Source organism: Paracoccidioides brasiliensis, assembly GCF_000150735.1.
Source record: "Paracoccidioides brasiliensis Pb18 unplaced genomic scaffold supercont2.3, whole genome shotgun sequence".
Taxonomy (NCBI): domain Eukaryota; kingdom Fungi; phylum Ascomycota; class Eurotiomycetes; order Onygenales; family Ajellomycetaceae; genus Paracoccidioides; species Paracoccidioides brasiliensis.
The window spans coordinates 2,102,156-2,127,347 of record NW_011371360.1 but is presented as its reverse complement, the minus strand read 5'-3'; the positions used below and the strand labels follow the sequence as shown (position 1 = coordinate 2,127,347).

The following is a 25,192-nucleotide window of genomic DNA, read 5'->3' as shown; positions in this document are numbered from 1 at the left end:
TGCAACTAGTTAGTTACCGTGTGAAGGGCATCAACTTGCCCTAATCTAGATTGTGAACCTCCGATTATCGCAAACTGCCTAGGCCCACGGGTATAAAAAGGGCCCTTCGGCCCATAAAATCATGGGTGTAGCAATAGGGATCTTCTACGGGGGGCCTGTGATCCATTCCCTGTTCCCTCCCATTTCTCGGTTCTTCCGCCCTGCCGCGGGAGACTCCCCGGCTGTGTATTGTTTCTCCGGTCTGAAAGTAAACACTAGAAGCTAATATCTTTCGGCAGGCCCTCTTCTTCCTAGCGAGAGCAATTCCTCCATTTTGGAATTGACAGCTCGGGCGCAAACACAATTGCCTGACCCGTGTATGCCCCTCAATACCGGAGACACTTCGTTTTCAGCGGACTGGTGCGGACAGGGAACTAGACCCCTACAAAAAATCTAGAACGAATTTTTCAGCGCTGAAGTTCCAATCTCAAAGAAGCTCTATCGGAGTTAGAGTAGACAGAGCAGCAGAAAGAGAATCGAAACTCCGTAACAAAAAAAGAAAAGAAAAGAAAAGAAAAGATGGGCGACGCTCCACCGCAAGAACACCTCCTCGTGATCCTCCCATTCCCCGAACCTATCGCACTGATTGAAGAGATTCGGAACAGCTTTCCCCATATTCGAGTCACTTTTTCCCGGCAGAAACGTGAAGATCAGGTCCATGGGAAAGTCCCAACAGGTAGGTTCAGACGCAGAACTCCCTTCTGTTCCTGACGTGTGGCTTTTGCTTCCATCTATTCTTTGTTCGTCAGGCTACAGATGGAAACATGTATGCAGATAATATACGGTGCACGTACTGTACATGTATATTTGTGTCATATTATATGCATGATAGCCTAATGCAAACCACTCTATCCCAGCAGAAACATGACAACTACCCACCCATCCCCTTTTTTATTATTATTTTTGTTGTTGTTTTCGGGCTTTTCGACTCTGTTCTTTACTTGTGTTTATCAAACAAATTTTAGTCCCTCTGCTGATCTCTCTTATTGTTTTTTTTTTTAATCTTTCTTTTTCATTTTCAACAGATCTCCTAGCTTCAGCAACAATCCTGTGCATCCTGCATTATCACCCGGTTCTCGAGGAAATTCCGAGGTAAGAAAATGTGCTAATTTTCCGTCAAGTGAGCTAATTAAACGTCATCCGTGATAATCTTTTATTAACTGACAGTAACTTCTCCATCTAGGGTGAAATTGATCCATGTCATATCCTCAGGCATGGACCTTTTCTTAAACCATCCTATGGTGACAGACTCTAATATCCCTTTGACAACGACCTCCGGTATTCACGGCCCACCAATAGCGGAATGGGTGGTTATGAACTGGCTTGTGTCCTCCAGACTGTATGACGAAACGTCGGAATGGCAGAGGAAGCATACCTGGCATCTCAACCAAACGCTTATGCACAAGTTGGAGGATAATGTGGGCAAGAGGGTGGGCATTCTAGGATATGGAAGTATTGGGCGCCAAGGTATTATACGTCTAAAAAGCTTCCCTTTCGCTCTCACTGGATTATTATTGTTTTATGTCCCAGGATTTCAAAATTCTGAAGAACATTCCTGATCTCCAATCCCCTGCTGCTGACACAACTTCTCTCTAGTTGCTCGCGTTTCTGTCGCCATGGGTATGGAAGTCCTCGCATATACTTTCTCTCCCCGCAACACCCTTGAATCGCGACGAGATACTGGCTACATCGTGCCGACCACCGGTGACCCTGATGGCACCCTGCCAGTATCCTGGCATTGCGGCTCCGGCAAAACAGCCCTCCATAGTTTCCTCTCTCAAAATATGGACTACCTCCTTATTTCCGTCCCGCTAACCCTTTCAACGGAAAAGCTAATTGGTGCGGAAGAAATGGCACTCCTCTCAAGATCCTGCACCAGCACCACACGACGTCCTTTCCTCACCAACATCTCCAGGGGCAAGGTGATTGATCAGAATGCGCTAATGGAGAGTTTAAAATCGGGCGAGCTGAGCGGGGCGGCGGTCGATGTGACCGATCCCGAGCCCTTACCCTCCGACCATCCGCTGTGGGACGTCCCAAATTTGCATATTTCGCCCCATGTGAGTTCCTTAGGAATCGAGTATATGGGGCGAGCATTGGATGTGTTGAAAGTGAATCTGGGAAGACTGGAAAGGGGGGAGAATCTGGTTAATCTCTACCAGAGGCATATGGGCTATTAGATCTTTGATACATTCGAAAGAGCGCAAGACACATAAATTAGATGTGACTGAATTGTTCATTATGAGGTATATAGGTATAGAGAAAGGGTGTCGGATACTACCACGGATAAAATGGCACGAGACTATCACGCCAACTTTAAATTGAATAGGCGAATCTGTGAAAACGGCAACATGGTAACTAACCACTATGTAGGGATGATCTTGGGCTTTTTCTTTTGCCTTCACCTACGTTTCTACTCTAGATGTGTGCGATATATCGATTTGTTGCACAAATGGGCCAGTGGATGTGGAAATAGAACACTCCTTAACAAAATAAAAAATAAAAGAATAAAAAAATCAACAATGGCAGCAAATTACTTAATTTCCGAGCTCTTCATGATGTCTTCTATCTTCCCCGCCGAATATATATATAGATTCTATGTATACATGACACAACGCAACACAACTATCTCCAACCAATCTCAAAATGTTCGCCAGTACATGTAAAAACAAGAGTGAAACCGGGACAACAAACAAGAGGAAACTCCAAAATCCATCATGATGAAAATGCAGAGGCGAGCAAAGGTGATCAGTGAAGAGTGATAGGCATATTTACACGCTGGATTGCATTTCGGAAGAGCTTAACGACAGGAAACATGAGAAAAGGGGAATGGCAAAACCAAAATGTATGTAAGACGGGCACTTACTTCTATTGGCAGAAGGAAACAAGAAGAATGGCGTCCAGGCAGGGAGCGTACCGACCTAAAAGCCAAAGAAAGAAAGGAACAGGCTGCGTAACTTCATAATAAACCGTGAAGGTCGAAATGTTAGTAAACGAGAGAATGCTAGAAGTAAAAAAGGAGCAAAAAAGTGAGCAAAAATGCAAAAATTTCGGCGATGATCTGGGAAAGAAATGAGAGGTACAAAACGAGGACAACGAACGCCTAATTAAACTTGACGAAATGTGGTATGAGGATATCGTAAAACACGCCAAGAGAGAGGGGGGGAACATCAAATAAGATAATCAGTAGCAACTATCGGACCGAGGACAGAGCTAACGCCATTAATTGCTCTTGCAAATCCTTCATCTTCTCAGCTCCAACGCACTCCACAGCTCCGTCTTCAGGATTTCCTTTAAGCTGCACGGCAAAGTACTCGCCGTCGCCACCCTGGGCGCCAACAGTAACCCACACAAATTTACCGCCAGACGCCGTCATCCACGACTTCTCCTGGGCTCCATCCCAAAAGACCTCGCCGCGGTAGTCTTGTTTGGAGATTAATGCATTCGGAATGAATTTACCAGATATGGTAGTCCGAGCCGTAGAAATTGGTTTCTGGAGAACCACTTGACTACCGAGCTTCCCATTCCCCACCCAGCTCTCCAAAACCTGTTTGACAAAGTTGATCTTTTCATGAAAAGAATTTGCTTCTAGTATGTCGCGGAACCGACTGCTACTAATGCCGGATGGATGAGCAGTTCCGCCTGAGAGAGCTGCAAGATATGTGTTCATATTTTCAGAAATGACAGCTCTTGTGTCAAAACCTGCGGGATGCATTTTGCCCCTAGCAGAGAGGTAACGTGCGGCAGAAGGCGAAAGGTGATAGAAATCGGCCTGGCAAGGGGAAAACTTTGGCGAGGTTTGCGATTTGCGGTCCGGAAGCGAGATAACGAGTTTAGTATGATCCGGAAAATTGAACTGAGAGGTGAGGAGTAAACAAGACATGTCCACGATACAAAATTTAGGAGGTCAAATACGAACCTGAAATGCCCCGTCTCCAAAACCCCAGATACCAACATTTCCTAACCGTTGATAGAACTTGACATACGGACGAATTTTAGAAAGCCGTCGGTTGCGACTCCTATCTACTTCAGCAGGACAGTCTTCATCCGCCCCCCTTCCCAAAGAGCAAATCATATATTTGCCAAACTGATCAACGAGTTTAACTCGTTTCACCTTCTCCGCGTCGCATCGGGCAGAGTCAACCCCCAAATTCATGCGGACTTTTATTCCCGGCCCACCAGGGCCATTATGATTCCTCACTTCAAATGCATCAGGGTGGACAAGAACTCTCTTCGTTCCTCCTCCAGAGTACCCGCCATTGTGCGGTTCGATATTCTCGTAAAATTCCACGGGTTTCCCATTTCTTGGAACGAGTTGATTGGCATCGGAATATGAGCTTTGGGGGTTCGCTTTCGAGTGAGCCTTCCGGCGGATATGTCGTTCTCCATCTCGGACCACCACGCAGCTGGCAGGATGGCCATTTTCCGCTCTGAAAACGCAGCCTACACTCCCGTCGTCCAAAATATACCCGATGCCATATCTATTCGTATAATCGACCCATTTAACGACATAGGGCTGCGGATCATAGAATGATGAAAGCTCCTGGAGTTGATAAGTATTTGACATTGACTTTGCTAATGACTGTGATGGGTCAAAACATTCAAGATATGTTTTGAGAACACTCAAAACCTCACTCGTCGTCGTCCCTGGCATTAACTCGACATCTTCGTCGGGATGTATTAGAGGGCTAAGTCCGAGAGTGGATCGTGATTTGCTCGAGGAGCTGGTGGATTTGCTACCATTGCTACCACTGCTATTTGCACCCCGACATCTTTCCTCAGACTTCGCTTCACTTATCTGTCGTGATGGGTTTAACGGTTGCTCACGCGGTTGTTGTATTTCCTTCTCGCGGGAATCAACTCTAACACTCCTGACAGACATGGCTCTAACTGAGCCGTACATTTCTTTCTTGATTTCTACTGGTTCAACTTGATCTTCAGTCTCCTGCACTAACTGGTTCTTCTGTCGTGATAGCGATGCAATTTGTTGCCTCGACTGCGATCTTGTTTTGCCAATTGTGAGAACATTCGGTTCTGAAATGGATTTAGGCATGGAGAAACTCGTTGCCACGCCCCTTTCCCGGACAGACGCAGAATAGCCTGATGCTACCCGTCGTGCCCGGATTGGTCTCTCGCTCAGCGGCCGCTGAGGTGGATTGCTCTCTGTTAAGACGTTGTTTTCTAAGGGTTCTCTGATATCTACATCAGGGTTCCGAGTAGCAAAAGAAGGGTTCCTTGTTGACTGTCGCTGTGGCGCAGCCTGTTGCCGTAAGAGAGCAGCGTGACTCTGGGGTTGAGTTTCTTTTCGGTGAATCTGGGCGGCCAACGCTGAGTTGGTACGAGCAGCAGTTGCAGCTTGTTGTTTTAAGGATGAACTACGTGTTCTTGGAAGCGGCTCGTCATCTATAGGGCTGGCTGGATCAAGCTTCGCAGCGCTGTCTTCCTCTTCACGACTCCAATCTCCATTTGATCCGGTATAGTAGCAGTAGACTCTATCTGCAGGCATTGGAACAATTGGTTGCATCCCTTTCTCTTCTTCAGCAGCGCATTCGGCAAAGGCGGACTTTGAACATCGTTTCCCTACAGATCGTCTTGTTAATCCAGAGGATGTCTTGCCCACTCCACATTCTGCGTAAAACTCATTTTTGCACAAGAGATATCTCTCATCGGCATTTCTTGTATGAGTTATCTTCGTAAGGTATTTTGCATCATGATCGAGGCTATATCCGTGACTCATACGATCTCCTCGAGGATCTTGGGCTTTTAACCAGGTAGGCGTAGAGAGACAGGTCGCTGGATCCAGTTGACCGGGTATGCAACCGTTATACATATTGAAAAATGCGTGATCAACAATCTGGTCTGGCTCTGGTCGTTCATCCTCGTTCAAATTAAGGCACGAACTAACCAAGTGCTTTGCTTCTACTGGTATGTAGTTCGCTCCGTCAGACTCCTTAGGCCACACGTATGTAAGGTTTTTGACTTTCTGGTAGATTTCCTCTTGCGTTTTTGATTGAAAGGGGGGGTAGCCGGTGAGCATAGCAAAACTAAAACAGATTGTTAGTTAGTTCATTGCACACGGGTTATTTAGGCATTGAGACAGCCTGCTCACCAGATTATACCCAGAGACCATATATCAACTTTCTGATTATGGCCTCCTTTGCTTCTGTCCAGAACCTCTGGCGCGATATAGTTCGGGGTCCCACAGAGCGTCCTCCGTCGCTTTTCGTCCTTCTCTGAAAGAATGATAGCGGCTAGGCCAAAGTCCCCGACTTTGATGTTCATATCATGATCGAGAAACAAATTTCCCATTTTCAGATCTCGGTGAGCGACATTTCTCTTATGCATATACTTTACAGCACCACACAGCTGGACCATAAATCTCCTAACTTCGGGCAAGCTCAGATATTTCCTTTTCCTCACCATATCCATAACAGAGCCGTTGGGGCACAACTCCAAGACCACATATGTGTTTTGCTCGAAGGCAAATGCGCGGTAAAACCCAACAATATTGGGATGTCGCATCTTTGAATGGATTTGCAGCTCCGTTCGAAACTACGCATGAAGCAAGTTAGACACTCTTATATGTGCGATAGCGCGAATGTTTCATGATAGTCCGTACTTTCTCTTCCATTTTCTTCTGATTCATTTCTGATTTTACCACCTTCATCGCATACACCCTCTCATTCCTCGCAAGCTTCCCTTCGTAGCATACCGCAAATCCTCCCTTCCCGAGAAATTTGCCGGTGATGTATTCTTCTCCTCCATCTTCTGGCTCGCGAATTATTGGAGGCGGGGGAGGGGCATGGTGTTTAGAAGGACGTGCCTTTTGCGGTGGTGCATCTTTGACGCTCGTCTTCTTCATAGGATCAACCTTGGGCTTCGGAAGAATGTTAGTCGAGCGGGGTGACAGTGCCTCCATCGTAGTATGCACAAGATTAGGGTATCGTTCGCCAGGTCATGCGATTGCGGTGAGGAGATTTCAAACAATCCAAAATGATATTAACGAACAAACACTTCACAACTAGATCTAGCTTTCATGGATTAATCTCAAAATAAAAACGAAAAGCTGGACTGTGGTCGAACAAATGTGAAATGATTAGCCTTTTGAGTTAAATATGAAGAACAAGACTCGACACAACAACAACAAGGATATATAGCAATGCGATGTGCACAATACCAGCATGTAGAACAAAAGACATCATTTACCATAAAAAAGATGTTGCTCTATTCGGATACCACAACCAGGAGCTTTTCTGAGCACCGTTCCAGCAATTCACCGCTTGGTCTCATCGATGGGATGGAGTTGAAGGGGATTGACGACGGTTTAGTTTTCTCAAAGTGGAATATTGTAAACATTGGCCCGGAAACGCAATAAATGTCAACAAACGCTAAGCTCTTTTGGTTCTAGCGCTTGTATTCTGAGCCTAGTCCACGAGCCAATCAGCGAACGGCGCTCGCTTGGGCCGCGGGAACTAGTAATTTGACTCGAAATATCTTTAGGGTATCGTATCCCCAGCTTCAGCCGAAAGTTCAACCTTCGACGGTTCAAAGGCGCATCGGTAAGGCACCAAGTCCTCGACGAATGTATGGAGATATATATACAGATACGCAAATTGTGACATGCTTGCGTCTATCGTGGCGTTGCCCTTTTCTAACATCGCAGAGAGCTACAACATCCAGTCCGTCAAGAGATGTCGATAACTTTAAAGCTTTCCTCCCTGGTTATTCGAACACTATCCAAACCCATTGCTGTAAGCCGGAGCCAGCAATCGCAGCCGCTCTGTCCCTATCAGCCTTGGAAGCTAACTGGATGCCATAATCAAGAACCAAATCAAGGCACAGGCACGCGAACATGAACGATTCCGACGGGTATGTGTCTCCTTCGCCCAAGCCATCCATCGGGTGGATATGCGCATGCGACTGGGCCTCCTACAGAGTTCCGCTGCGTTAGATAAACAGGCTGCACGCGAGACTGCTCAATCCCAGGCCAAAAAACACAAACCCCAAGTCGCTACCGTGAAGACAGAAGCGCAAATCAAGCTGGAAGAGTCCCTTGCTGCCAAGGAAAAGGAGAAGGCACAAGAGCCGCCCAAACCGCCTCCGCCGCTGCGAATCCGACCACTTTCAGAGGCAAAGGCTATTGACTCCGGAGCAACTTTTATCAGTGAGACCTTTCTATTTATAGTCGCTGGTAGTTTGATAGTATTTGAGGCGCTCAGGTCACGGAGAAAAGAAACATCGAGAAGAGAGGATGTGGCAGATCGACTTGCGGAATTAGAAGAGTCCGAACAAGCGGCTCGGCGCGGTCTTGTTGCCCTGGAGCGTGAAGTTCTTCAACTGAAAGCAAAGCTGGAGAAACAGTCGCCCAAAAACATGCAACGAATATTACCCAAAGATGTTTGGAATGTTGAAGAAGCCGAGGCCGAAACCGAAGAACTTGGTTGGAAATCTCGACTTGTCCACTATTTTCGGATATCTAAGCTGGAGGAAATCAACGATATACATGCTCGTGGATCAAAAAAACCTGTCGCTTCTGATGACTTTTCAGCGGTATCTCAACCCTCGAATGGCTCTGCTCAGTTGCCCACATCTGCCCCATCACCACATCAAGCTACCAAATGAGGTGTAATCCATGGACCATATCGGGGCCACTTCCATACCAACACCTAATTGAGTTTTGGAAAGCCAAGTTATATATTGGAAGCCGTGTTTTCTGATACCCCTTTAGAAATTTGAATGATTTCAATGCATGTATCACGGAGTGCTTAGTGCCTGACAAATGTACATTTAAATATAGTTTTGTGCATATCATCTCTGCTTTCTTATACCTCCTAATGCAACTTCCGCTCAGATACTCTAGTGTTCATATCACTTCCCTAATTCCAGTCTTTTTCAACGTGTGTGATATCAAAGCCTCTCTCTTTTGTTCAATCGGAAAACCTTTATATAGCCCCAATCGTTCACGAACTCATGCCTAAAGATGCATTGTCAAAGATTCAAGAGGAACGGAGACTTCTTTAAATGTGTTAAAGATTAAGCCCTGTAAACAATAAGCTTCACCCCAAAGTGGTTTAGTGCCGCGACTGTAACTATTAATTGCGGTTGTTCCCGGATTACTTAAGTAGGGGCTGAGCGCCACATGGCCGTGGCGCAGTCTCAATAAGCGCCGCATCATCATCATTCATCGGGCGTCAATTCGTCGTCCAAGACTATCCATTGTCAAACACCAATCAACCACCCGCCTGTTTTGATTGCATGGTTTATTGTGCTTCCTTTCTGTATTATTTCCTATTTCTGCTTCTGTGCCCTACACCCAGGTATTCAAAAAAGACGAGAGGTTTCATGCTCTTGCTGCTCTGTCTCGAGCGCATCGCTTCATCGAGGAGTACGTGGATAAATACTCCCTTCCATCCAGCGGACATAATCCAACCCGCACGCTCCAAGGAGCCCAAAGAAGATGGTAGGCACATGTGGATTATATTTCCCCATCTATATATCTAACCTTGTCAGACAATTATATATCTAACTATTTCTATCTTTAGGGACATTCGCGACGCCCAAGGGATACTGAAAAGAAGGGTCGTGGCTTTGGACGCTCCAGGCATGCTGAGGGTGGGGCAGTGGGAAAGCCCCAGGTTAAGAAGGCCGTGTTCGAAAGCACAAAGAAGAAGGAGGTTGGAGTATCAGATCTCACGCTCCTCAGTAAAGTGTCGAATGAGGCCATAAATGAGAATTTGAAAAAGAGATTTGAACATGGAGAAATTTATGTATGGTTGCCATTTGGAAACACCTGACTATATCGCACCCTCACCTTTCCTTTTTGCCCCTGTGTCACAGTTACTTACAGCTTCCTCTGATCTAGACATATATCGGCCATGTGCTTGTCTCTGTCAACCCCTTTAGAGACCGTAAGTTGATAATCGAGCTTACTGCAAACCCCGAAGTTTCCATACTGATAGTTCTACAGTGGGTATCTATACTGACCAAGTCCTTGATTCCTACCGTGGGAAAAATCGACTTGAGGTTCCACCGCACGTTTTTGCCGTCGCTGAATCCGCGTATTATAACATGAATGCATACAAGGAGAACCAATGTGTTATTATCTCAGGAGAATCCGGTGCTGGTAAAACTGAAGCCGCCAAGCGACTGATGCAGTATATTGCAAATGTATCAGGTGGCAGTGATTCTTCTATTCAGCATACCAAAGACATGGTACTGGCGACCAACCCCCTTCTCGAATCCTTCGGCAATGCAAAGACCCTGCGGAATAATAACTCCTCTCGCTTTGGAAAATATTTGGAGTTACAATTTAATTCCGTTGGCGAACCCGTCGGTGCGACAATTACCAATTACCTCCTCGAGAAATCTAGAGTCGTTGGACAAATAACGAATGAACGAAACTTCCATATATTTTATCAATTTACAAAAGCTGCTCCACAGGCTTATAGAGGTGGGTGAACCGTCATATGTGGTGACTTGGTTCTTTAGTTCTCCATATGTGAGTTGCTGCAACTAACAAATATTATAGATAACTTTGGTATCCAGCAACCCCAATCATACGTGTATACAAGCCGCTCGAAGTGTTTCGATGTCTCAGGTATAGACGATGCGATGGATTTCAAAGATACCTTAGAAGCCATGAGAATTATTGGTTTGTCTCAGGCTGAACAGGATAATATCTTCCGCATTCTTTCCGCTATCCTATGGCTTGGAAATATGCAGTTTGTTGAAGACGACAGTTCAAATGCCTCAATTACAGATCAATCCGTTGTTGATTTCGTTGCGTATCTACTAGAAGTAGACTCTGCCCAAGTGAGCAAAGCTCTTACCCTGAGAATTTTGGAAACAGCCCGGGGTGGGCGAAGAGGATCGGTATACGAAGTTCCTTTGAATACTGTCCAAGCCACCGCTGTTCGAGATGCACTCGCGAAGGCTCTTTATTTTAACCTTTTCGATTGGATCGTTGAGCGAGTTAATGCCTCCCTCGCAGCTAGGGGCTCTGTCGCGAACTCCATTGGTATCCTGGATATTTATGGGTTTGAGATTTTTGACAAGAACTCCTTTGAACAGCTTTGTATCAATTATGTAAACGAAAAGTTGCAACAAATTTTCATCCAGCTAACCTTGAAGACGGAACAAGAAGAATACGCCCGTGAACAAATCAAGTGGACTCCAATCACCTACTTTGATAACAAAGTCGTGTGCTCCTTGATCGAAGACAAACGACCTCCCGGGATCTTTGCTGCATTGAATGACGCTTGTGCAACCGCACATGCTGACTCCGGTGCTGCTGATCAGACATTCGTGGGAAGACTGAATTTCCTTAGCCAGAATCCTAACTTCGAATCGCGACAGGGCCAATTCATCGTCAAGCATTACGCTGGTGATGTAGGCTATACTGTCAAAGGGATGACGGACAAAAATAAGGATCAACTGTTGAAAGATTTACTTAACCTAGTAGGCTCGAGTAGTAACAGTTTCGTACATACACTCTTCCCCGACCAAGTTAATCAGGACGACAAGCGACGACCACCAACTGCCGGTGACAAAATCAAAGCATCTGCTAATGACCTTGTCGCGACACTAATGAAGGCTCAGCCATCATATATCCGGACGATAAAACCAAACGACAACAAGTCGCCATCCGAGTACAATGTCGGTAATGTGATGCATCAGATTAAATATTTGGGTTTACAAGAGAACGTCAGGATTCGGAGAGCTGGGTTTGCCTACCGTCAAACCTTTGACAAATTTGTCGAGCGCTTCTACCTATTGTCGCCAAAGACTTCCTATGCTGGTGATTACACTTGGACTGGGGATGCCGAATCTGGAGCCAGGCAGATCTTGAAGGACACCAGTATCCCAGCAGAGGAATACCAAATGGGCACCACCAAAGCATTCATCAAAACTCCCGAAACCATTTTTGCCCTTGAACATATGCGCGATAGGTACTGGCATAATATGGCCATCCGTATCCAACGTGCTTGGCGCAACTATCTCCGCTACAGAATCGAGTGCGCTATCCGAATCCAGAGGTTCTGGAGACGAGTCACAGGAGGTCTGGAATATATCAAATTACGAGACCAGGGACACAAGATTCTTGGTGGCATGAAAGAGAGACGCAGATACAGTCTTGTTGGCTCACGACGCTTCCTTGGTGATTACCTTGGTGTTGGTAACACTGGTGGTCCAGGAGAGATGATCAGGGATTCCGTTCGCATTGGTAGTAAGTGACGCTCTAATATATAAGTTTATGGAGAAACGACTAAACAATTCTAACTTGTCAACGTCAGAATCCGAAACTGTCTTATTTTCCTGCCGCTGCGAACTCCTTGTTACTAAATTCGGTCGTTCGAGTAAACCTGCACCACGTATCTTAATTCTTGTATGTGCACTCCTGCCAGGAGTTACAGTTATTCTTTGCTAACCAGCCTCGTTAAAAAGACCTCCCACAATGTTTACATTGTCGTGCAAAGCGTCGTGAACCACCAGCTGAACATATCAGCGGAACGAACAATATCTGTCGGCGCAATCAAGTTCGTTAGCGCTTCGAAATTGAAGGATGACTGGTTTGCTCTTGGAGTTGGCGCTGCTCAAGAGCCAGACCCGCTCATCAACTGTGTGTTCAAAACGGAATTTTTCACATACCTTTCCAATGCTCTCCATGGGCAACTCAATCTTAAACTCGCTGACGTGTAAGTTTGTCTCTTGCCCCTTAAAACTGATTTTTATCATCTTGAGTTGCGATCTAACAACCGCCCAGAATTGAATATAACAAGAAGCCCGGCAAGCTAGCAATAGTTAAGACCATGAAAGATCCTGCAATTGCTCGTGACGATATATATAAAAGCGGAACGATCCATACCAGCCAGGGAGAACCTCCAAATTCAGTATCAAGGCCAACTCCAAGGCCAAAGCAGGTGGCCGGAAAGCCTATCACCAAGGGCAAACTACTCCGTCCTGGCGGACCCGGTGGAGGACCATCAAAGTTGGCATCACGGCCAGCTGCGTCAAGACCAACACCAGCAGCTCAGCCGTTGCCGCATGCTATCGCCCAACCTGCAACTACAACATCCAGGCCTGTACCACAGCCTGTTGCGACCGTTTCCGCCAGCCATAACAGAACTAACTCGGCGCAAGCTCGAGCGCCTCCTCCGCCTCCTCCTCCTCCTCCCGCCGCGCCACCCGCAGCCAAAAAAGACACTGCTAAGGTTCTCTATGACTTCAACAGCGAGCGCACCAATGAGCTTTCCATCCGCGTGGGCGAAATAGTCCAAATCATGGCAAAGGAAGGAAACGGTACGGTACCCATACCAATCTTCCTGAACCCAACCTCCCTTCATCCAACAAAACACTAAACTAACCCGTTCGCAGGCTGGTGGCTTTGCATGAACACCACAACCTCCGCCCAAGGCTGGGCACCAGAAGCGTACCTAGAAGAAATCGTCGCTCCAACGCCCGCAGCAGCCCCTCCACTTCCTCCACCACCCCCTTCAGCCCCCAGAGCCGCTACTATATCCAACAGCAACAACAATAATAATAACCCCGTAAACCCCATAACCACCAACGGCGCCTCCCGCGCAGCTGCAAAAGCCAAGCCCACCCCGCCCGCTCCGCCCGCCAAGCGGCCAGTTGCGGGGCGTAAGCCTGCGGCACCAGCGACTCCACGAGACAGTGCGGTTAGCATGAATTCGCAGGATTCGCCCGGTGGGAGCGGTCGTGCGACGCCGAATAGTATGAATAATTTTGCGGGGGGGCTTGCGGAGGCGTTGAGGCAAAGGCAAAGTGCGATGAAGCCGCAAGATGATGATGATTGGTAGACGGTTAGATGTGTCTTGATGTCTAGATACGGGAGAGCGAATCTTTTGGTTTTACTTGGCCTTTTTTTTTTCATAGATAGTTATTCTGCTTCTTGTTCCTTTCTTCCTATCAGATTTGTTTTGTCCTTTTATTTCCCAAACCCCATTCCCCCCCCCCCCCCCCCCTCTCCTCCCCCAAATACGTTGACTCGTAATAACATTTTCCGTTTTCCCTTTCAACTTATTCAACCCATCTGCATTAGTTACCGTTGCATTCCTTCCCTACATTCACCCCGTGAATATCTTGATTCTGACGCCCGATTTGTGCATTTGGCAACTTCCTATATGCCTCCCGTTTTTCTTCCTTTCCTCGATAAACTTTTGCACAGAGAAGAGATAGATAAGCGATGTAGGTTTAGTTTAGTTGCTGTTATGAATTCTGAAGTTAAGTTGCCTGTGGTTGTTAATTTAGTTGCTTTGCTTCTACTCTGTACACTACGATACATGTTAAAAATAGCTCAGTCAGGAGGGATCGATCTTCTTTCTTGTCAACGCTTTTCTACAGACAGTCAGTCAGTCAGTTCATATGAAGCTCCTAGATACCTAGGTAGTCTTAATTGGAAGCCGTTGCTAAGAAAGTTTTACAGGTGGTCAGTTGCGATTATTCTTTTCTCGTCTCGTTCTCATACGAGAAACCAATCGAGGCAACAACTTTTAAAAGTGAGGTCTTAGTGTTTTTCAATTCATTCGCATAGTTATAAGTGACATTTCCCAACCATTTAGTGTATCAAGGGATTAAGAAACTTTTGTATCATTTTATCTCTCTTATCGCACTAAGTAACTCCCTTTCCCTCACCGCTTTATAAACAGACACCAAAGAAATTTATAATAATAAAATTTATAATAGTATATATTTATATGTTCAACAATAAACGAAAAACGTCGCTCTCAACAACGGGAAAACAAACTACTTCCTCAGCTCCGCAAAAGCCTCCTTCAAAGCCGCAATTGCCCTATCAATATCGTGCCGCGTAGGATCTGTGGCGCTAACCCCCATATGCCCGAAGCGGATATACTTAGACGCAATCTCCTTATGCAATCCACCGGCAAAGACAACACCCTTCTTCGCCAGAAGAGGCAAGATGTCTTGTGGGGTTACGCCCTCCGGCAAGCGGATGGCTGTCATGGCATTAGACTGGTTCTCGGGCTTTGTAGCCAGCTGTTGCAATCCCAAATCTGCGACAGCCTTCTTAACACGCTGGGAGGTAGCCCTGTGTGTGGCAAAGCGGCCTGCAAGGGGCTTGCTCATCAATTGCGTCAGGGTGGTGTGCATGGCATGCACGAGCTGGGTAGCAGGAGTGGCGAAGTAGGAGGGTTTCCTGGCCTCGTAGTTCTGCATGATGGGCAGCCAGTTTGCGATGGAGGCGTAGTAGCTGGCGGGCGGCGACTTGCGGGCCTTGAAGCACTGGATGGCGCGGCCCGAGAGCATGACCACGCTGAGGCCTGGCGGACAGCCGATGGCCTTCTGGCTGGCGGTCAGCACGACATCGAGGTCCCAGGCATCAAAGGCTATTTCCTCCGCGCCGACACTGCAGACGCCGTCAACCACGACGAGGGTGTCTGGGCTGACGCGGCGGACGAGGGCGGCTATGGCTTTGATATCTGCCAGAACGCCGGTGGAGGTGTCAACGTGGGTGACTGTGAGAATTTTGTAGGGTTTTTCTTTGAGGGCTTGTTCGATCTCGCTGAGGGAGGGTTGGTCGCCGATCGGGGCTTTGAGTTGGGTTGCTTTGGCACCGTAGGTTTCAAGGCATGCGGCGAAGCAGTCGCCGAAGTAGCCGGTGTGTAAGACCAGGGCGTTTTCATTGCGCTCGATAAGGTTGGCGGAGACGAGATCCCAGCCCAGGGTGCCGCTGCCGGCGAGGAGGAAGGGTTGAGAGGATGTGGAGGTGGTTTGGAAGAGGCGGCGGAGGAGGGTGAGGGATTCGCCGAATGTCTTTACGAAACCGGGCCCGACATGGCTCTCACTGTAATATTTGTTTAGTTTTTTTCACAGTTGTATCTTAGTTGGGTGAAGGATAGACAGCAATATGGTACGGAATAGCAGGGAGCTATAAAACAGAGATACGAACGAAAAATGGGACATAGACTGCAGGACCGCATGGTCGAATTCAACGGGCCCCGGAATCAGGACGGTAGCGTGAGAGGCTTGAGTGGACATTTCTCTGGTTCTTTGAGCAGTAGTGCTGCTATTATGATTGTTGATGATGTTGTTGAGGAGAGGTGAGGCTCGCGGGGGGGGATTATATTCGAGATCGTCGGGCTCGACAGACACGGATCTCTCGGTCGAAAAGGGGGTGTTCAGGGCGGGTAATGGGAGTCTCTGATCGAGGTGTCGAGAGATCAGACTCAGACGCGGGTTTGCCCGTGAGATCGCCAGGATGCCTGTGCTTGCGGGGTTCAACGGGCCACAGATCGGAATGCCGGAGCCAGGCCGTTCGTTGGACGTCTTAAATAACCAGCTACTTATTTGGGTTCTCGGTTATAAAAAACACATTTAAAGCTATTTCTCAGCAGATCCGCCAACGAAGGATGCTTCAGGGGCAGCAGGTATTTACGCAGGAATGAGACCAGTCAGTGGAGCCGATGTGCTCTGGCACAGATTATAAAATAGGGATTTACTCAAAGTGACCTGAGTGCGGCTATACAATCCCGACCCACGGAGTCATTAAAATAAATGTTTTAGGGAGGGCAAAACCCTATCTTGTAAGATTTCCATCAGTCACGACTCCACCACAGGGTTGATTGAAGGATACGACAATCTACCTCTTATCATAGTCGTATGTAATATAACCCTCGGGGTTGGAATAAGATATTAATATCTCATCTCGTCTCATCTCGTCTCGTCTTGTCTCGTTCTACGGCGGCTGGCTGGTGGGATGCTTACTTAATTAGTGACTGATCAGTGAATTAGTCAGCTGCGCATCTATTGCCGAGGACCCTTACCCCATTGGGAATAACCAGTTACGGTTTCGGGCGGCTGGGGCGTCAACTCGAGGATCCTCTCTCTACTCGATTAGATCAGTGTAGACGCCGCAGCCGCAGCCGCAGCCGCGACGCAAGCCAAACAGGCAAGCTCCAGTCCAACCTCGGGCTGAACATATGCTAAGCACCTGAAAGACGTCAACGACAACGAGGATAGGATAGGATAAGAAGAAGAAGAAGAAGAAGAAGAAGAAGAAGAAGAAGACGAGAAAAGACCACCTGCTGTAAAACAATTCATCCTCTAGGAATGGGTTGCTAAAAGCCGCTCCCACAAGTATGACCTCCCGTCTGGTCCTGGCCATCGGCGACCTCTTCGTCCCAGACCGTGCACCTGTAGGTTACCTGATACCTCTTCTCTCTACCCTATTGGATGCAATGGTTCAAATCTTGCTCCCGTTAAAGGATCGCGAGCCTCATATATTAATGTCAATCTCACACAAAATAGGACCTCCCCGCAAAGGTTCGCTAAATCACACTCTCTCATACCCCATCAGCCCCGCGAATACACCTCCCACAACAACAACAACAACAACAACAACAACAACCAACCACCACCACCTGCTTCCAACACTCTGTCCAAACATAAGCGCCCCCCACATACTAACACACACATCCCCCCTTAAAATACAGTTCAAAAAACTTCTCACACCTGGTAAAATTGGCCAAATTCTCTGCCTCGGCAACCTCACAGACCGTGACACCTTCGAATTCCTCCGCCAGATCGCCCCGGACCTCCAACTCGTCAAGGGCGACTTCGACGTGGACTCCCCCAACCTCCCGCTTTCCAAGGTCGTCACACACGGCAGCTTGCGCATTGGCTTTACCCATGGCCACACCATCATACCGCCGGGCGATGCGGATTCCCTCCTCATAGCGGCGCGGCAGATGGATGTCGATATCCTGCTGTGGGGAGGCACGCATAAGTTTGAAGCGTATGAGTTGGAAGGGAGGTTCTTTATCAATCCGGGGAGTGCCACGGGGGCTTTTACGACTGCGGGTGGGATGGGGCAGGATGAGGAAGAGCCCACGCCCAGTTTTTGTCTGATGGATGTGAGTTCTCTTTATGCCCATGACCACAACTCTACTCCTGAATCATATTCCCGATTACTACAGCTTCTGTTATTCTCTGTCCATTGATTGGAAGAGGCTGGCTGACTGACATTTCAATTTTTGTTTTCTTCTTTTCTTTCTTTCTTCTAGGTGCAAGGTGACGTGCTCGTACTCTACGTCTACCAACTACGCAAGGATGCCCAGGGTGCGGAAACCGTCACGGTCGAGAAAGTCTCGTTTCGTAAACAAGCACCCCCTCCCGTTTCATGAATGCATTGATACTTTCGAAGTAATGGGAAATATTTGTTGAAATGTCCTTTTCATGCTTGCTCCGTCTGTTTTCGTTTTTCTCTAAGTATCTACTTCATCTACTAAAACATGGTGCATATATCGGCTTACACTAGAAACGCAAAAAATATTCTTACTACTCTTTTGACGACAAGTTTCTTATGGCAAACGATGCTCGTGGTTTCCCCCAGCCTAGATCGGGTTGCAGTGTATAGTTATCATACTTGTTGCTTGACCGACCACCTAGGAATGTCCCTGGTTTCCGTTCCTCCGCATTTGTATTTATAGGCCAAGGGAGAGAGGAGACCATGATGTCTTAGGCGGTCGGGCCGAGAAAGAAGTCAATGAAGTTAACTCTTAGAGTTGTAGTTGTCGACTGGGTTTTCTATATTAACTTGCTATATCTCAATCTGAGGAGGGCACATTCATTTCGTCCTTCAAAGATGTGTATATCTAGTTACATGAAGATATAAAATGTTCCCAATATTCAATTCTAGGGCAGGACAATAAAACAGTTTTATTAATTTCATTTTTTAAAAAAAATAAAATAGAATAAAATAAAAGAACAAAAAACAACAAAACATAAAAACAAAAACTGCCGGTCTGATTTCTCCACGTATCTCTTCTATCGCAAGCGGCCAAGTTACCAGTTGGATCCTCATACGGCGCCATGCCTAATTCGTCACCCGCGCCAGACCCAAAAGACCATGATCTCTTTCTACAGCAGTTAGTTTATTCCTGGGTTTGCATGAATTCATCGTCCCCATTTCCAGCACAATTTTAACATCATATCAGGGACATTCAAAAGAGAAAACACAAACACTTCTCTGAAACATCCCTCCCGCACCACTCATCACTCGAATCCACTTCTCTTTTTTTTTTTTTTTTTTTTTTTTTTTTTTTCCTTCTTTGATTCTCACTGGTCACATTGAGTTGTTTTACCCGCCACCTCTGGACAGTTGGACATTTTGCGGTTTTCAGCCATATATCCCCCCTTCCTCATCGCTGAGCCATCTCGGGACGAGCTGAAAAAGTACCGCATCTATCAAAGCCAATCCACCCTGCTCCTCTCCTCAGAAATAACCAGAGAGCTTCCTCCACTTCAAATCACAGCCATGGCTGACGCAGGTGGTATTACTGATGAACGGCTGGAGACCCATGAGAAACCCGGTGATGAAGAGGTATGTCTGCTGCCTGCTTTCCATTCTACTGCTACCAATGCATACCACACACCTCCACACAAACATCCCCCAATTTTCCCTGCTACGCTCCCTGTCCCAGCCTCCCAAAGCTCCCGACAGGCACTAACGATCTTCCTCAAAACCACCCTTCCGCGGGCTAACACCTCAAAATCCAGGAAGAAATCGCTGCTATGAAAAAGCGGGTTGCCGAAATGGAGTCGGAAGCCGCCAAGCTACGAGAGATGCAAGCGTCACTGGACCAGCAGTCAGAGAGCCTGCGCGAGGATAAAGAAGACATCGATGCACGGAGCATATTTGTCGGGAATGTCGACTACGGCGCCTCGCCCGAGGAGATCCAGGCGCACTTCCAGAGCTGTGGGTCGATAAACAGGGTTACTATCCTGCTCGACAAGTTCACTGGTCATCCCAAAGGGTTTGTTACTTGTCTTGTCTAGTCTTTTTCTTTTCTTTTCTCTTCTCTATTATTTCGCCCCGAGGGGCTTTGATTTTTTTTTTTTTTTTTATATATATTTTTTTCTTAATTTTTGATTTTTAATTTTTTAATTTTTTTTTTTTGCTTTTTTTTTTTGTGTGTGTGTGTGTGTGTGTGTGTTTTGGTTTGGTCCCTGCTCTTCTTTCCTCTCCCCCCACCCCCTTCTTCCCTTCGATCATATTTGAAACGAAGCGAAGAAAAGAAAAAGAGAAGAGAACAAAAGATATATTTTTATTACATCCGCGCTGCCTGGCAAGAGATGGAGCGCTAATTGGTATAAAATACAAGCAGGTATGCGTATGTGGAATTCACGGAGCCGAGTCTTGTGGCTCAAGCACTTGTTTTGAACGAGAGCGTCTTTCGTGGGCGGAACTTGAAGGTGAGAACTACCAACCCCCCCCCCCTCCCCTTCCATATCCCTCTTTCTAGCTTCTGATGTTTCACGAACCGCTAATCTAACCTACCTCACACTCTTCTAGGTTGTCCCCAAAAGAACCAATCTGCCGGGAATGGCTCGAGGTCGTGGTCGTGGCCGGGGTGGAATCGGTCGCGGATTCGGACGCGGGGGATTCCTTCCTCGAGGCGTATATCGTGGAGGCTATAGAGGTCGGGGGAGAGGATATGCACCATACTGAGCGATGAAGGAAGAAACGGGAAAGAGAAAGAAGGACGGTTTATATTTTTCTGAAGATGCTGGGTAATTCGCATTGATAGGATAAGTGGGCGCAGAGGGAAAGGAAAACGGATTTGCGAGCAATACTATCCGGGATTTTCCCAGGCCACGAACTGCAACAAAGCCAATCGCGAATCGAAATGCGAATTAAACAGGTGCGATTGGGGATTGGGGATTGTTTGTGTATGATATGATAGGGTCTAGCGAAGGATGTTGAATTTGAGTTTCCGAAAATTCAAGTTAGTTGGAGGCAGGAATGGGAAAGGAGCCAGAAGCAAAAGTTGGTGGGATAATGATGGTTCTGATGTCTGTCCTGTTTGTCGGTCTTGATTTTATTTTTTATGTTGTTCTTACTTTATTCTGCAGCTCTTGTGGATGTGTTCCTCCCTTCTCACCTGTCTTTGACTCTTTTTTCACATTTTTCTTTTTGTCTTTTTCATTTCTCTCTTTCTTTCCTTTCTCTTTTTCTGTTTCTTTTCTTGGTTTGGAATTCGATGGAATATCAAATTTTATCCATTTATGAGAGGAAGGGAGCTTGAACTGGCATCGAAGAGCAGCGAAAAAGAATTAAAAAAAAAAAAAAATGAAGAGGAATAGTCGAAGATATTAGTTATGACGCCGCTTTCATTGGCATACAAAACTTCCCATCTAGAGGCACAATAGAAGGCTATCCGCAGGATATTGAGATGTCTACAGCATGATCCTAACCACAATCCCTTGCGTTGTGATGCTTTTATATAGCCGGCATTGTTGTATGTAAAGAGGAGCGTAGGAAGCAGCAACAAGCAGTGCTCGAGATAGCTGTATGCAAGCATCTCCAGATGAGGGGTTTCATACTCATCCACATCGGTGGCTGTTCTTCAAGGTTCAACCCCCCCCCCAGACTCATCCGTAACCCGCAAAATTCATGTAACAACTTCTTCAGCATATAATATCCTGATAGCTCAATTTAAATCAATGTCGTCAATTAAGTAGTTAACTATTAATTATTCCGGAATTAATTACTGCTGTTCTACTCTCTATTGACTTCTCTCTTGGGCACGCCACTTTAGCAGTGTCCTTGCGGGCCGGTGATTAGCCCGCCCCAGTGTTGCTCAGCCTCAACTCAACGCAAATAACAATACATTCTAACTTCCTGACATCTGACATCCTGATATCAGGCATCAGAAACTTTGCATCCTGCCCAGTCACAATCACTCACTTCCTCACTACTTGCATTCCCAGCCAGGATCACTGTGCTTTTCTTCATCTCGACTCTGCCATCCTCATCTATCTCCTTTCCTCTTTCCCCTTCCCCCCCTCTCCCAGGCCCCTCCTCCGCCCCACTCTCTTGTTTTCCTGGCTATATATAGCCTTTTCTCTCCTTCTGGCGCCAGTGAATGTGAAACCCGCATCATCGTCTCCAGCCTCTTTTGTCCACCCCGTCCTTGCAGACGGAGACGGCCTTCTGAGCTGTGTCGGTCGTCAGAATGGGCTCCAACTTGCCTGCGTAGGTTCTTTGTTATGCTCTATATCTACATCTGACATCTCTGTATCATTTGCTTCTTCCTATTCTACTATCTTTGTGCTAACACCACTGTTCTTTCAGTCAACCAAATCTTAGGGTCACAAGTAAGAATCTCCATCCTTTTATCCGCTTGTAACCATCATCACATCACACCTGCGCCATAATAACCGCGGCCTCTCTTACTCTATAGTCATCGCCGCTGATGGACTCTACAAACGTGATGTTTTCCGTAAGTTGGACACTCCCCCGGTATTGATGAAGGAAGAAAATATCCATATATTCGTACATATGGATAGATATATGTAGATGTATGCAGGGAAAGAGTGAATCTCTAGGCTCACAGTATCTCTCTAGGCTTTCCCGACCCTTTCGCAGTCGCCACGGTTGGTGGTGAACAAACCCACACCACCTCGGTGATCAAGAAAACACTCAATCCATACTGGAATGAAGTCTTTGACCTGTATGACAATCCCACCCGCTCTATTGACGTTTCACAGTGGCTGGGTCTAACGAGCGTTGCCAACTTCTATTAGGAGGGTGACCGAAGATTCCATTCTCGCCATTCAGATTTTCGACCAGAAGAAGTTCAAGAAGAAGGACCAGGGTTTCCTGGGTGTTATTAATGTGCGCATTGGAGACGTGATTGATTTAGACGTTGGTGACGATGGTGAATAGCCCACCATATTCCCATTTTCCGATCGAGATCAAGAGGACGATGCTAACTCTCCAACCTTCCATCTTGCAGAGATGCTCACTAGAGATCTGAAGAAGTCAAATGATAATCTTGTTGTCCACGGGAAACTGATCATAAACCTTTCCACTAACCTGTCAACGCCTGTGCTGCCACAAAACGGATCATTAAGGGCGCCCATTACCGCTCCCCCATCCTCAAACCTTTCATATCAGCAACAACTTCGCCCTCAGTCGTCCGCATCAGCCGCTGGTACAGCAGCTAGCCAAATGGCTGGCGATCAGTCATCTGCTGCTCCCTGTTCCGCCCTTCTCTCAGCTCGAGCTACATCTGCAGCAACCCCCACGACCTCTATCGCGGCCCCGGTCACTGGACCTAGTCACCAACCCAATGGATCTGCTTCTTCCAGGGCAAATCTGAGCTCCTTTGAAGATAGCCAGGGAAGGTTGCCTGCAGGTTGGGAAAGGCGGGAGGATAATCTCGGCCGCACATATTACGTCGATCACAACACAAGAACCACAACATGGACAAGGCCTTCGCAGCACTACAACGAGCAGGCCCAGCGCACCCAAATGGAAGCCAACATGCAAATGGAACGCAGAGCCCATCAGAGTCGAATGCTTCCAGAGGACAGAACCGGCGCAAGTTCGCCAAACCCACCAGAGAACCAGCAGACAAGTACCCCGCCAGGCACCACCAATGCAAATGCGGTTTCGATGATGGCCACGGGGGCTACGACAGCTGGCACTGGTGAGCTTCCAGCAGGGTGGGAACAGCGATATACACCAGAAGGTCGCCCATACTTTGTCGACCATAACACGAGAACAACCACCTGGGTTGATCCTCGTCGACAGCAGTATATTCGCATGTATGGCCAGAATGCCAACGGAAACAATACCACAATCCAACAACAGCCTGTGTCCCAACTGGGACCGCTACCAAGTGGTTGGGAAATGCGCCTAACGAATACGGCACGGGTATACTTTGTTGATCACAACACGAAGACTACCACGTGGGACGATCCTCGGCTGCCCTCTTCTCTTGACCAAGGTGTTCCGCAATATAAACGTGATTTCCGGCGCAAGCTTATCTACTTCAGATCCCAGCCCGCTCTGCGAATCATGTCTGGCCAATGTCACGTCAAGGTTCGACGAGGTGCTATTTTCGAAGATTCGTATGCGGAGATTATGCGCCAGAGCGCTTCCGATTTGAAGAAACGGTTGATGATCAAGTTCGATGGGGAAGATGGACTCGATTATGGTGGTCTTTCCAGGTTCGTTTTCTTTACTACAGACCCTGTGCCAATATATCGTATCTACTGCATTTGTTCTGACAGATATTTTTTTAAAAACGAAACAGAGAATTCTTCTTCCTGCTCTCGCACGAAATGTTCAACCCTTTCTACTGCCTTTTCGAATATTCTGCCCACGATAACTATACCCTCCAAATCAACCCACACTCAGGCATTAACCCTGAACACTTGAATTACTTCAAGTTTATAGGGCGCGTTGTTGGTCTTGCCATTTTCCACCGTCGTTTCCTTGATTCATTCTTCATCGGTGCATTTTATAAGATGATGTTGAGGAAGAAGGTGACGCTACAAGATATGGAGGGCGTAGACGAGGATTTCCATAGGAATTTAACGTGGACATTGTAGGTCTTACCATTTTTAAGGTGAACTGTTTGCGATAATGCCAGCTTGCTAATGATACAACTAGGGAAAATGATATCACCGGTGTATTCGATGAGCTGACGTTCTCGATTGATGATGACCAGTTTGGCGAAAGGAAGACTGTAGACTTGATTCCCAACGGCTCTAACATCCCTGTTACCAATGAAAACAAGAAGCAATATGTTGAGTATGTATTTCTGATTCCTCACCACCCGAACGGCATCATCATAGACTAATCTGAACAATAAAAAACAACAGACTTATTACGGAATGGAAAATCCAAAAACGAGTCGAGGAGCAATTCAACGCCTTCATAACCGGCTTCAACGAACTCATCCCGGCAGACCTTGTCAACGTCTTTGACGAGCGCGAGCTGGAACTCCTCATCGGCGGTATCGCAGACATCGACGTGGATGACTGGAAGAAACACACAGACTACCGCGGCTACCAGGAGCAGGACGAAGTGATCCAGAATTTCTGGAAGGTTATTCGGACCTGGGATGCGGAGCAAAAGTCTCGCTTGCTGCAATTTGCAACGGGTACTTCGCGCATTCCTGTCAATGGCTTCAAGGATCTTCAGGGCAGCGACGGGCCCAGACGGTTTACTATTGAGAAGTCTGGGGAGATTACTGCGTTGCCCAAGTCGCATACATGGTTCGTTATCCTATCTTCCCCCCCCCCCCCCGGGGGGGGAAAAAAAAAAAAAAAAGGTGGGGGGTTTCAATTCGAATGGTTTTTTGAGAAAAGGGGGGGT

General features: G+C 47.0%; 7 protein-coding genes across 7 annotated transcripts in view; 5 read left to right on the top strand and 2 right to left on the bottom strand.

Moving 5' to 3' along the window:
* Positions 1 to 558: 558 nt before the first annotated feature.
* Positions 559 to 2,219, top strand: PADG_03023 (uncharacterized protein; the record flags this gene model as incomplete). The annotated part of the gene is made up of 4 exons (XM_010760382.1): positions 559 to 715; positions 1,065 to 1,131; positions 1,223 to 1,506; positions 1,636 to 2,219. 4 exons carry the CDS (start codon positions 559 to 561, stop codon positions 2,217 to 2,219), a joined length of 1,092 nt encoding a protein of 363 aa, XP_010758684.1.
* A 1,013-nt stretch (positions 2,220 to 3,232) lies between these two features.
* PADG_03022 (PLK/PLK1 protein kinase) lies at positions 3,233 to 6,958 on the bottom strand (the record flags this gene model as incomplete). The annotated part of the gene is made up of 4 exons (XM_010760381.1): positions 3,233 to 3,895; positions 3,959 to 6,083; positions 6,149 to 6,591; positions 6,659 to 6,958. 4 exons carry the CDS (start codon positions 6,956 to 6,958, stop codon positions 3,233 to 3,235), a joined length of 3,531 nt encoding a protein of 1,176 aa, XP_010758683.1.
* A 297-nt stretch (positions 6,959 to 7,255) lies between these two features.
* On the top strand, positions 7,256 to 13,859 carry PADG_03021 (myosin-1; the record flags this gene model as incomplete). The annotated part of the gene is made up of 12 exons (XM_010759937.1): positions 7,256 to 7,387; positions 7,448 to 7,623; positions 7,703 to 7,790; positions 7,864 to 8,589; positions 9,582 to 9,806; positions 9,902 to 9,947; positions 10,007 to 10,489; positions 10,568 to 12,265; positions 12,333 to 12,424; positions 12,484 to 12,734; positions 12,803 to 13,338; positions 13,414 to 13,859. The coding sequence occupies 12 exons, from the start codon at positions 7,256 to 7,258 to the stop codon at positions 13,857 to 13,859; spliced, it is 4,899 nt and encodes a 1,632-aa protein (XP_010758239.1).
* Positions 13,860 to 14,805: 946 nt separating this feature from the next.
* Positions 14,806 to 16,059, bottom strand: PADG_03020 (alanine--glyoxylate transaminase; the record flags this gene model as incomplete). Its single annotated transcript, XM_010760380.1, has 2 exons — positions 14,806 to 15,865; positions 15,971 to 16,059. The coding sequence occupies 2 exons, from the start codon at positions 16,057 to 16,059 to the stop codon at positions 14,806 to 14,808; spliced, it is 1,149 nt and encodes a 382-aa protein (XP_010758682.1).
* A 1,100-nt stretch (positions 16,060 to 17,159) lies between these two features.
* PADG_03019 (retromer subunit VPS29) lies at positions 17,160 to 18,203 on the top strand (the record flags this gene model as incomplete). The annotated part of the gene is made up of 2 exons (XM_010759936.1): positions 17,160 to 17,933; positions 18,084 to 18,203. 2 exons carry the CDS (start codon positions 17,160 to 17,162, stop codon positions 18,201 to 18,203), a joined length of 894 nt encoding a protein of 297 aa, XP_010758238.1.
* Positions 18,204 to 19,336: 1,133 nt separating this feature from the next.
* On the top strand, positions 19,337 to 20,530 carry PADG_03018 (uncharacterized protein; the record flags this gene model as incomplete). Its single annotated transcript, XM_010759935.1, has 4 exons — positions 19,337 to 19,402; positions 19,579 to 19,835; positions 20,187 to 20,274; positions 20,375 to 20,530. The coding sequence occupies 4 exons, from the start codon at positions 19,337 to 19,339 to the stop codon at positions 20,528 to 20,530; spliced, it is 567 nt and encodes a 188-aa protein (XP_010758237.1).
* Positions 20,531 to 22,037: 1,507 nt separating this feature from the next.
* Positions 22,038 to 25,192, top strand: part of PADG_11533 (E3 ubiquitin-protein ligase RSP5) — a gene marked incomplete at both ends in the record, with an annotated part of 3,433 nt that continues 278 nt past the window's right edge. Inside the window, 9 exons of the mRNA XM_010760690.1 lie at positions 22,038 to 22,057; positions 22,157 to 22,179; positions 22,266 to 22,304; positions 22,430 to 22,535; positions 22,609 to 22,742; positions 22,821 to 24,039; positions 24,126 to 24,419; positions 24,485 to 24,625; positions 24,697 to 25,092. Coding sequence (XP_010758992.1) covers positions 22,038 to 22,057; positions 22,157 to 22,179; positions 22,266 to 22,304; positions 22,430 to 22,535; positions 22,609 to 22,742; positions 22,821 to 24,039; positions 24,126 to 24,419; positions 24,485 to 24,625; positions 24,697 to 25,092 — 2,372 coding nt within the window. The remainder of the gene's footprint in view (positions 22,058 to 22,156; positions 22,180 to 22,265; positions 22,305 to 22,429; positions 22,536 to 22,608; positions 22,743 to 22,820; positions 24,040 to 24,125; positions 24,420 to 24,484; positions 24,626 to 24,696; positions 25,093 to 25,192) is intronic.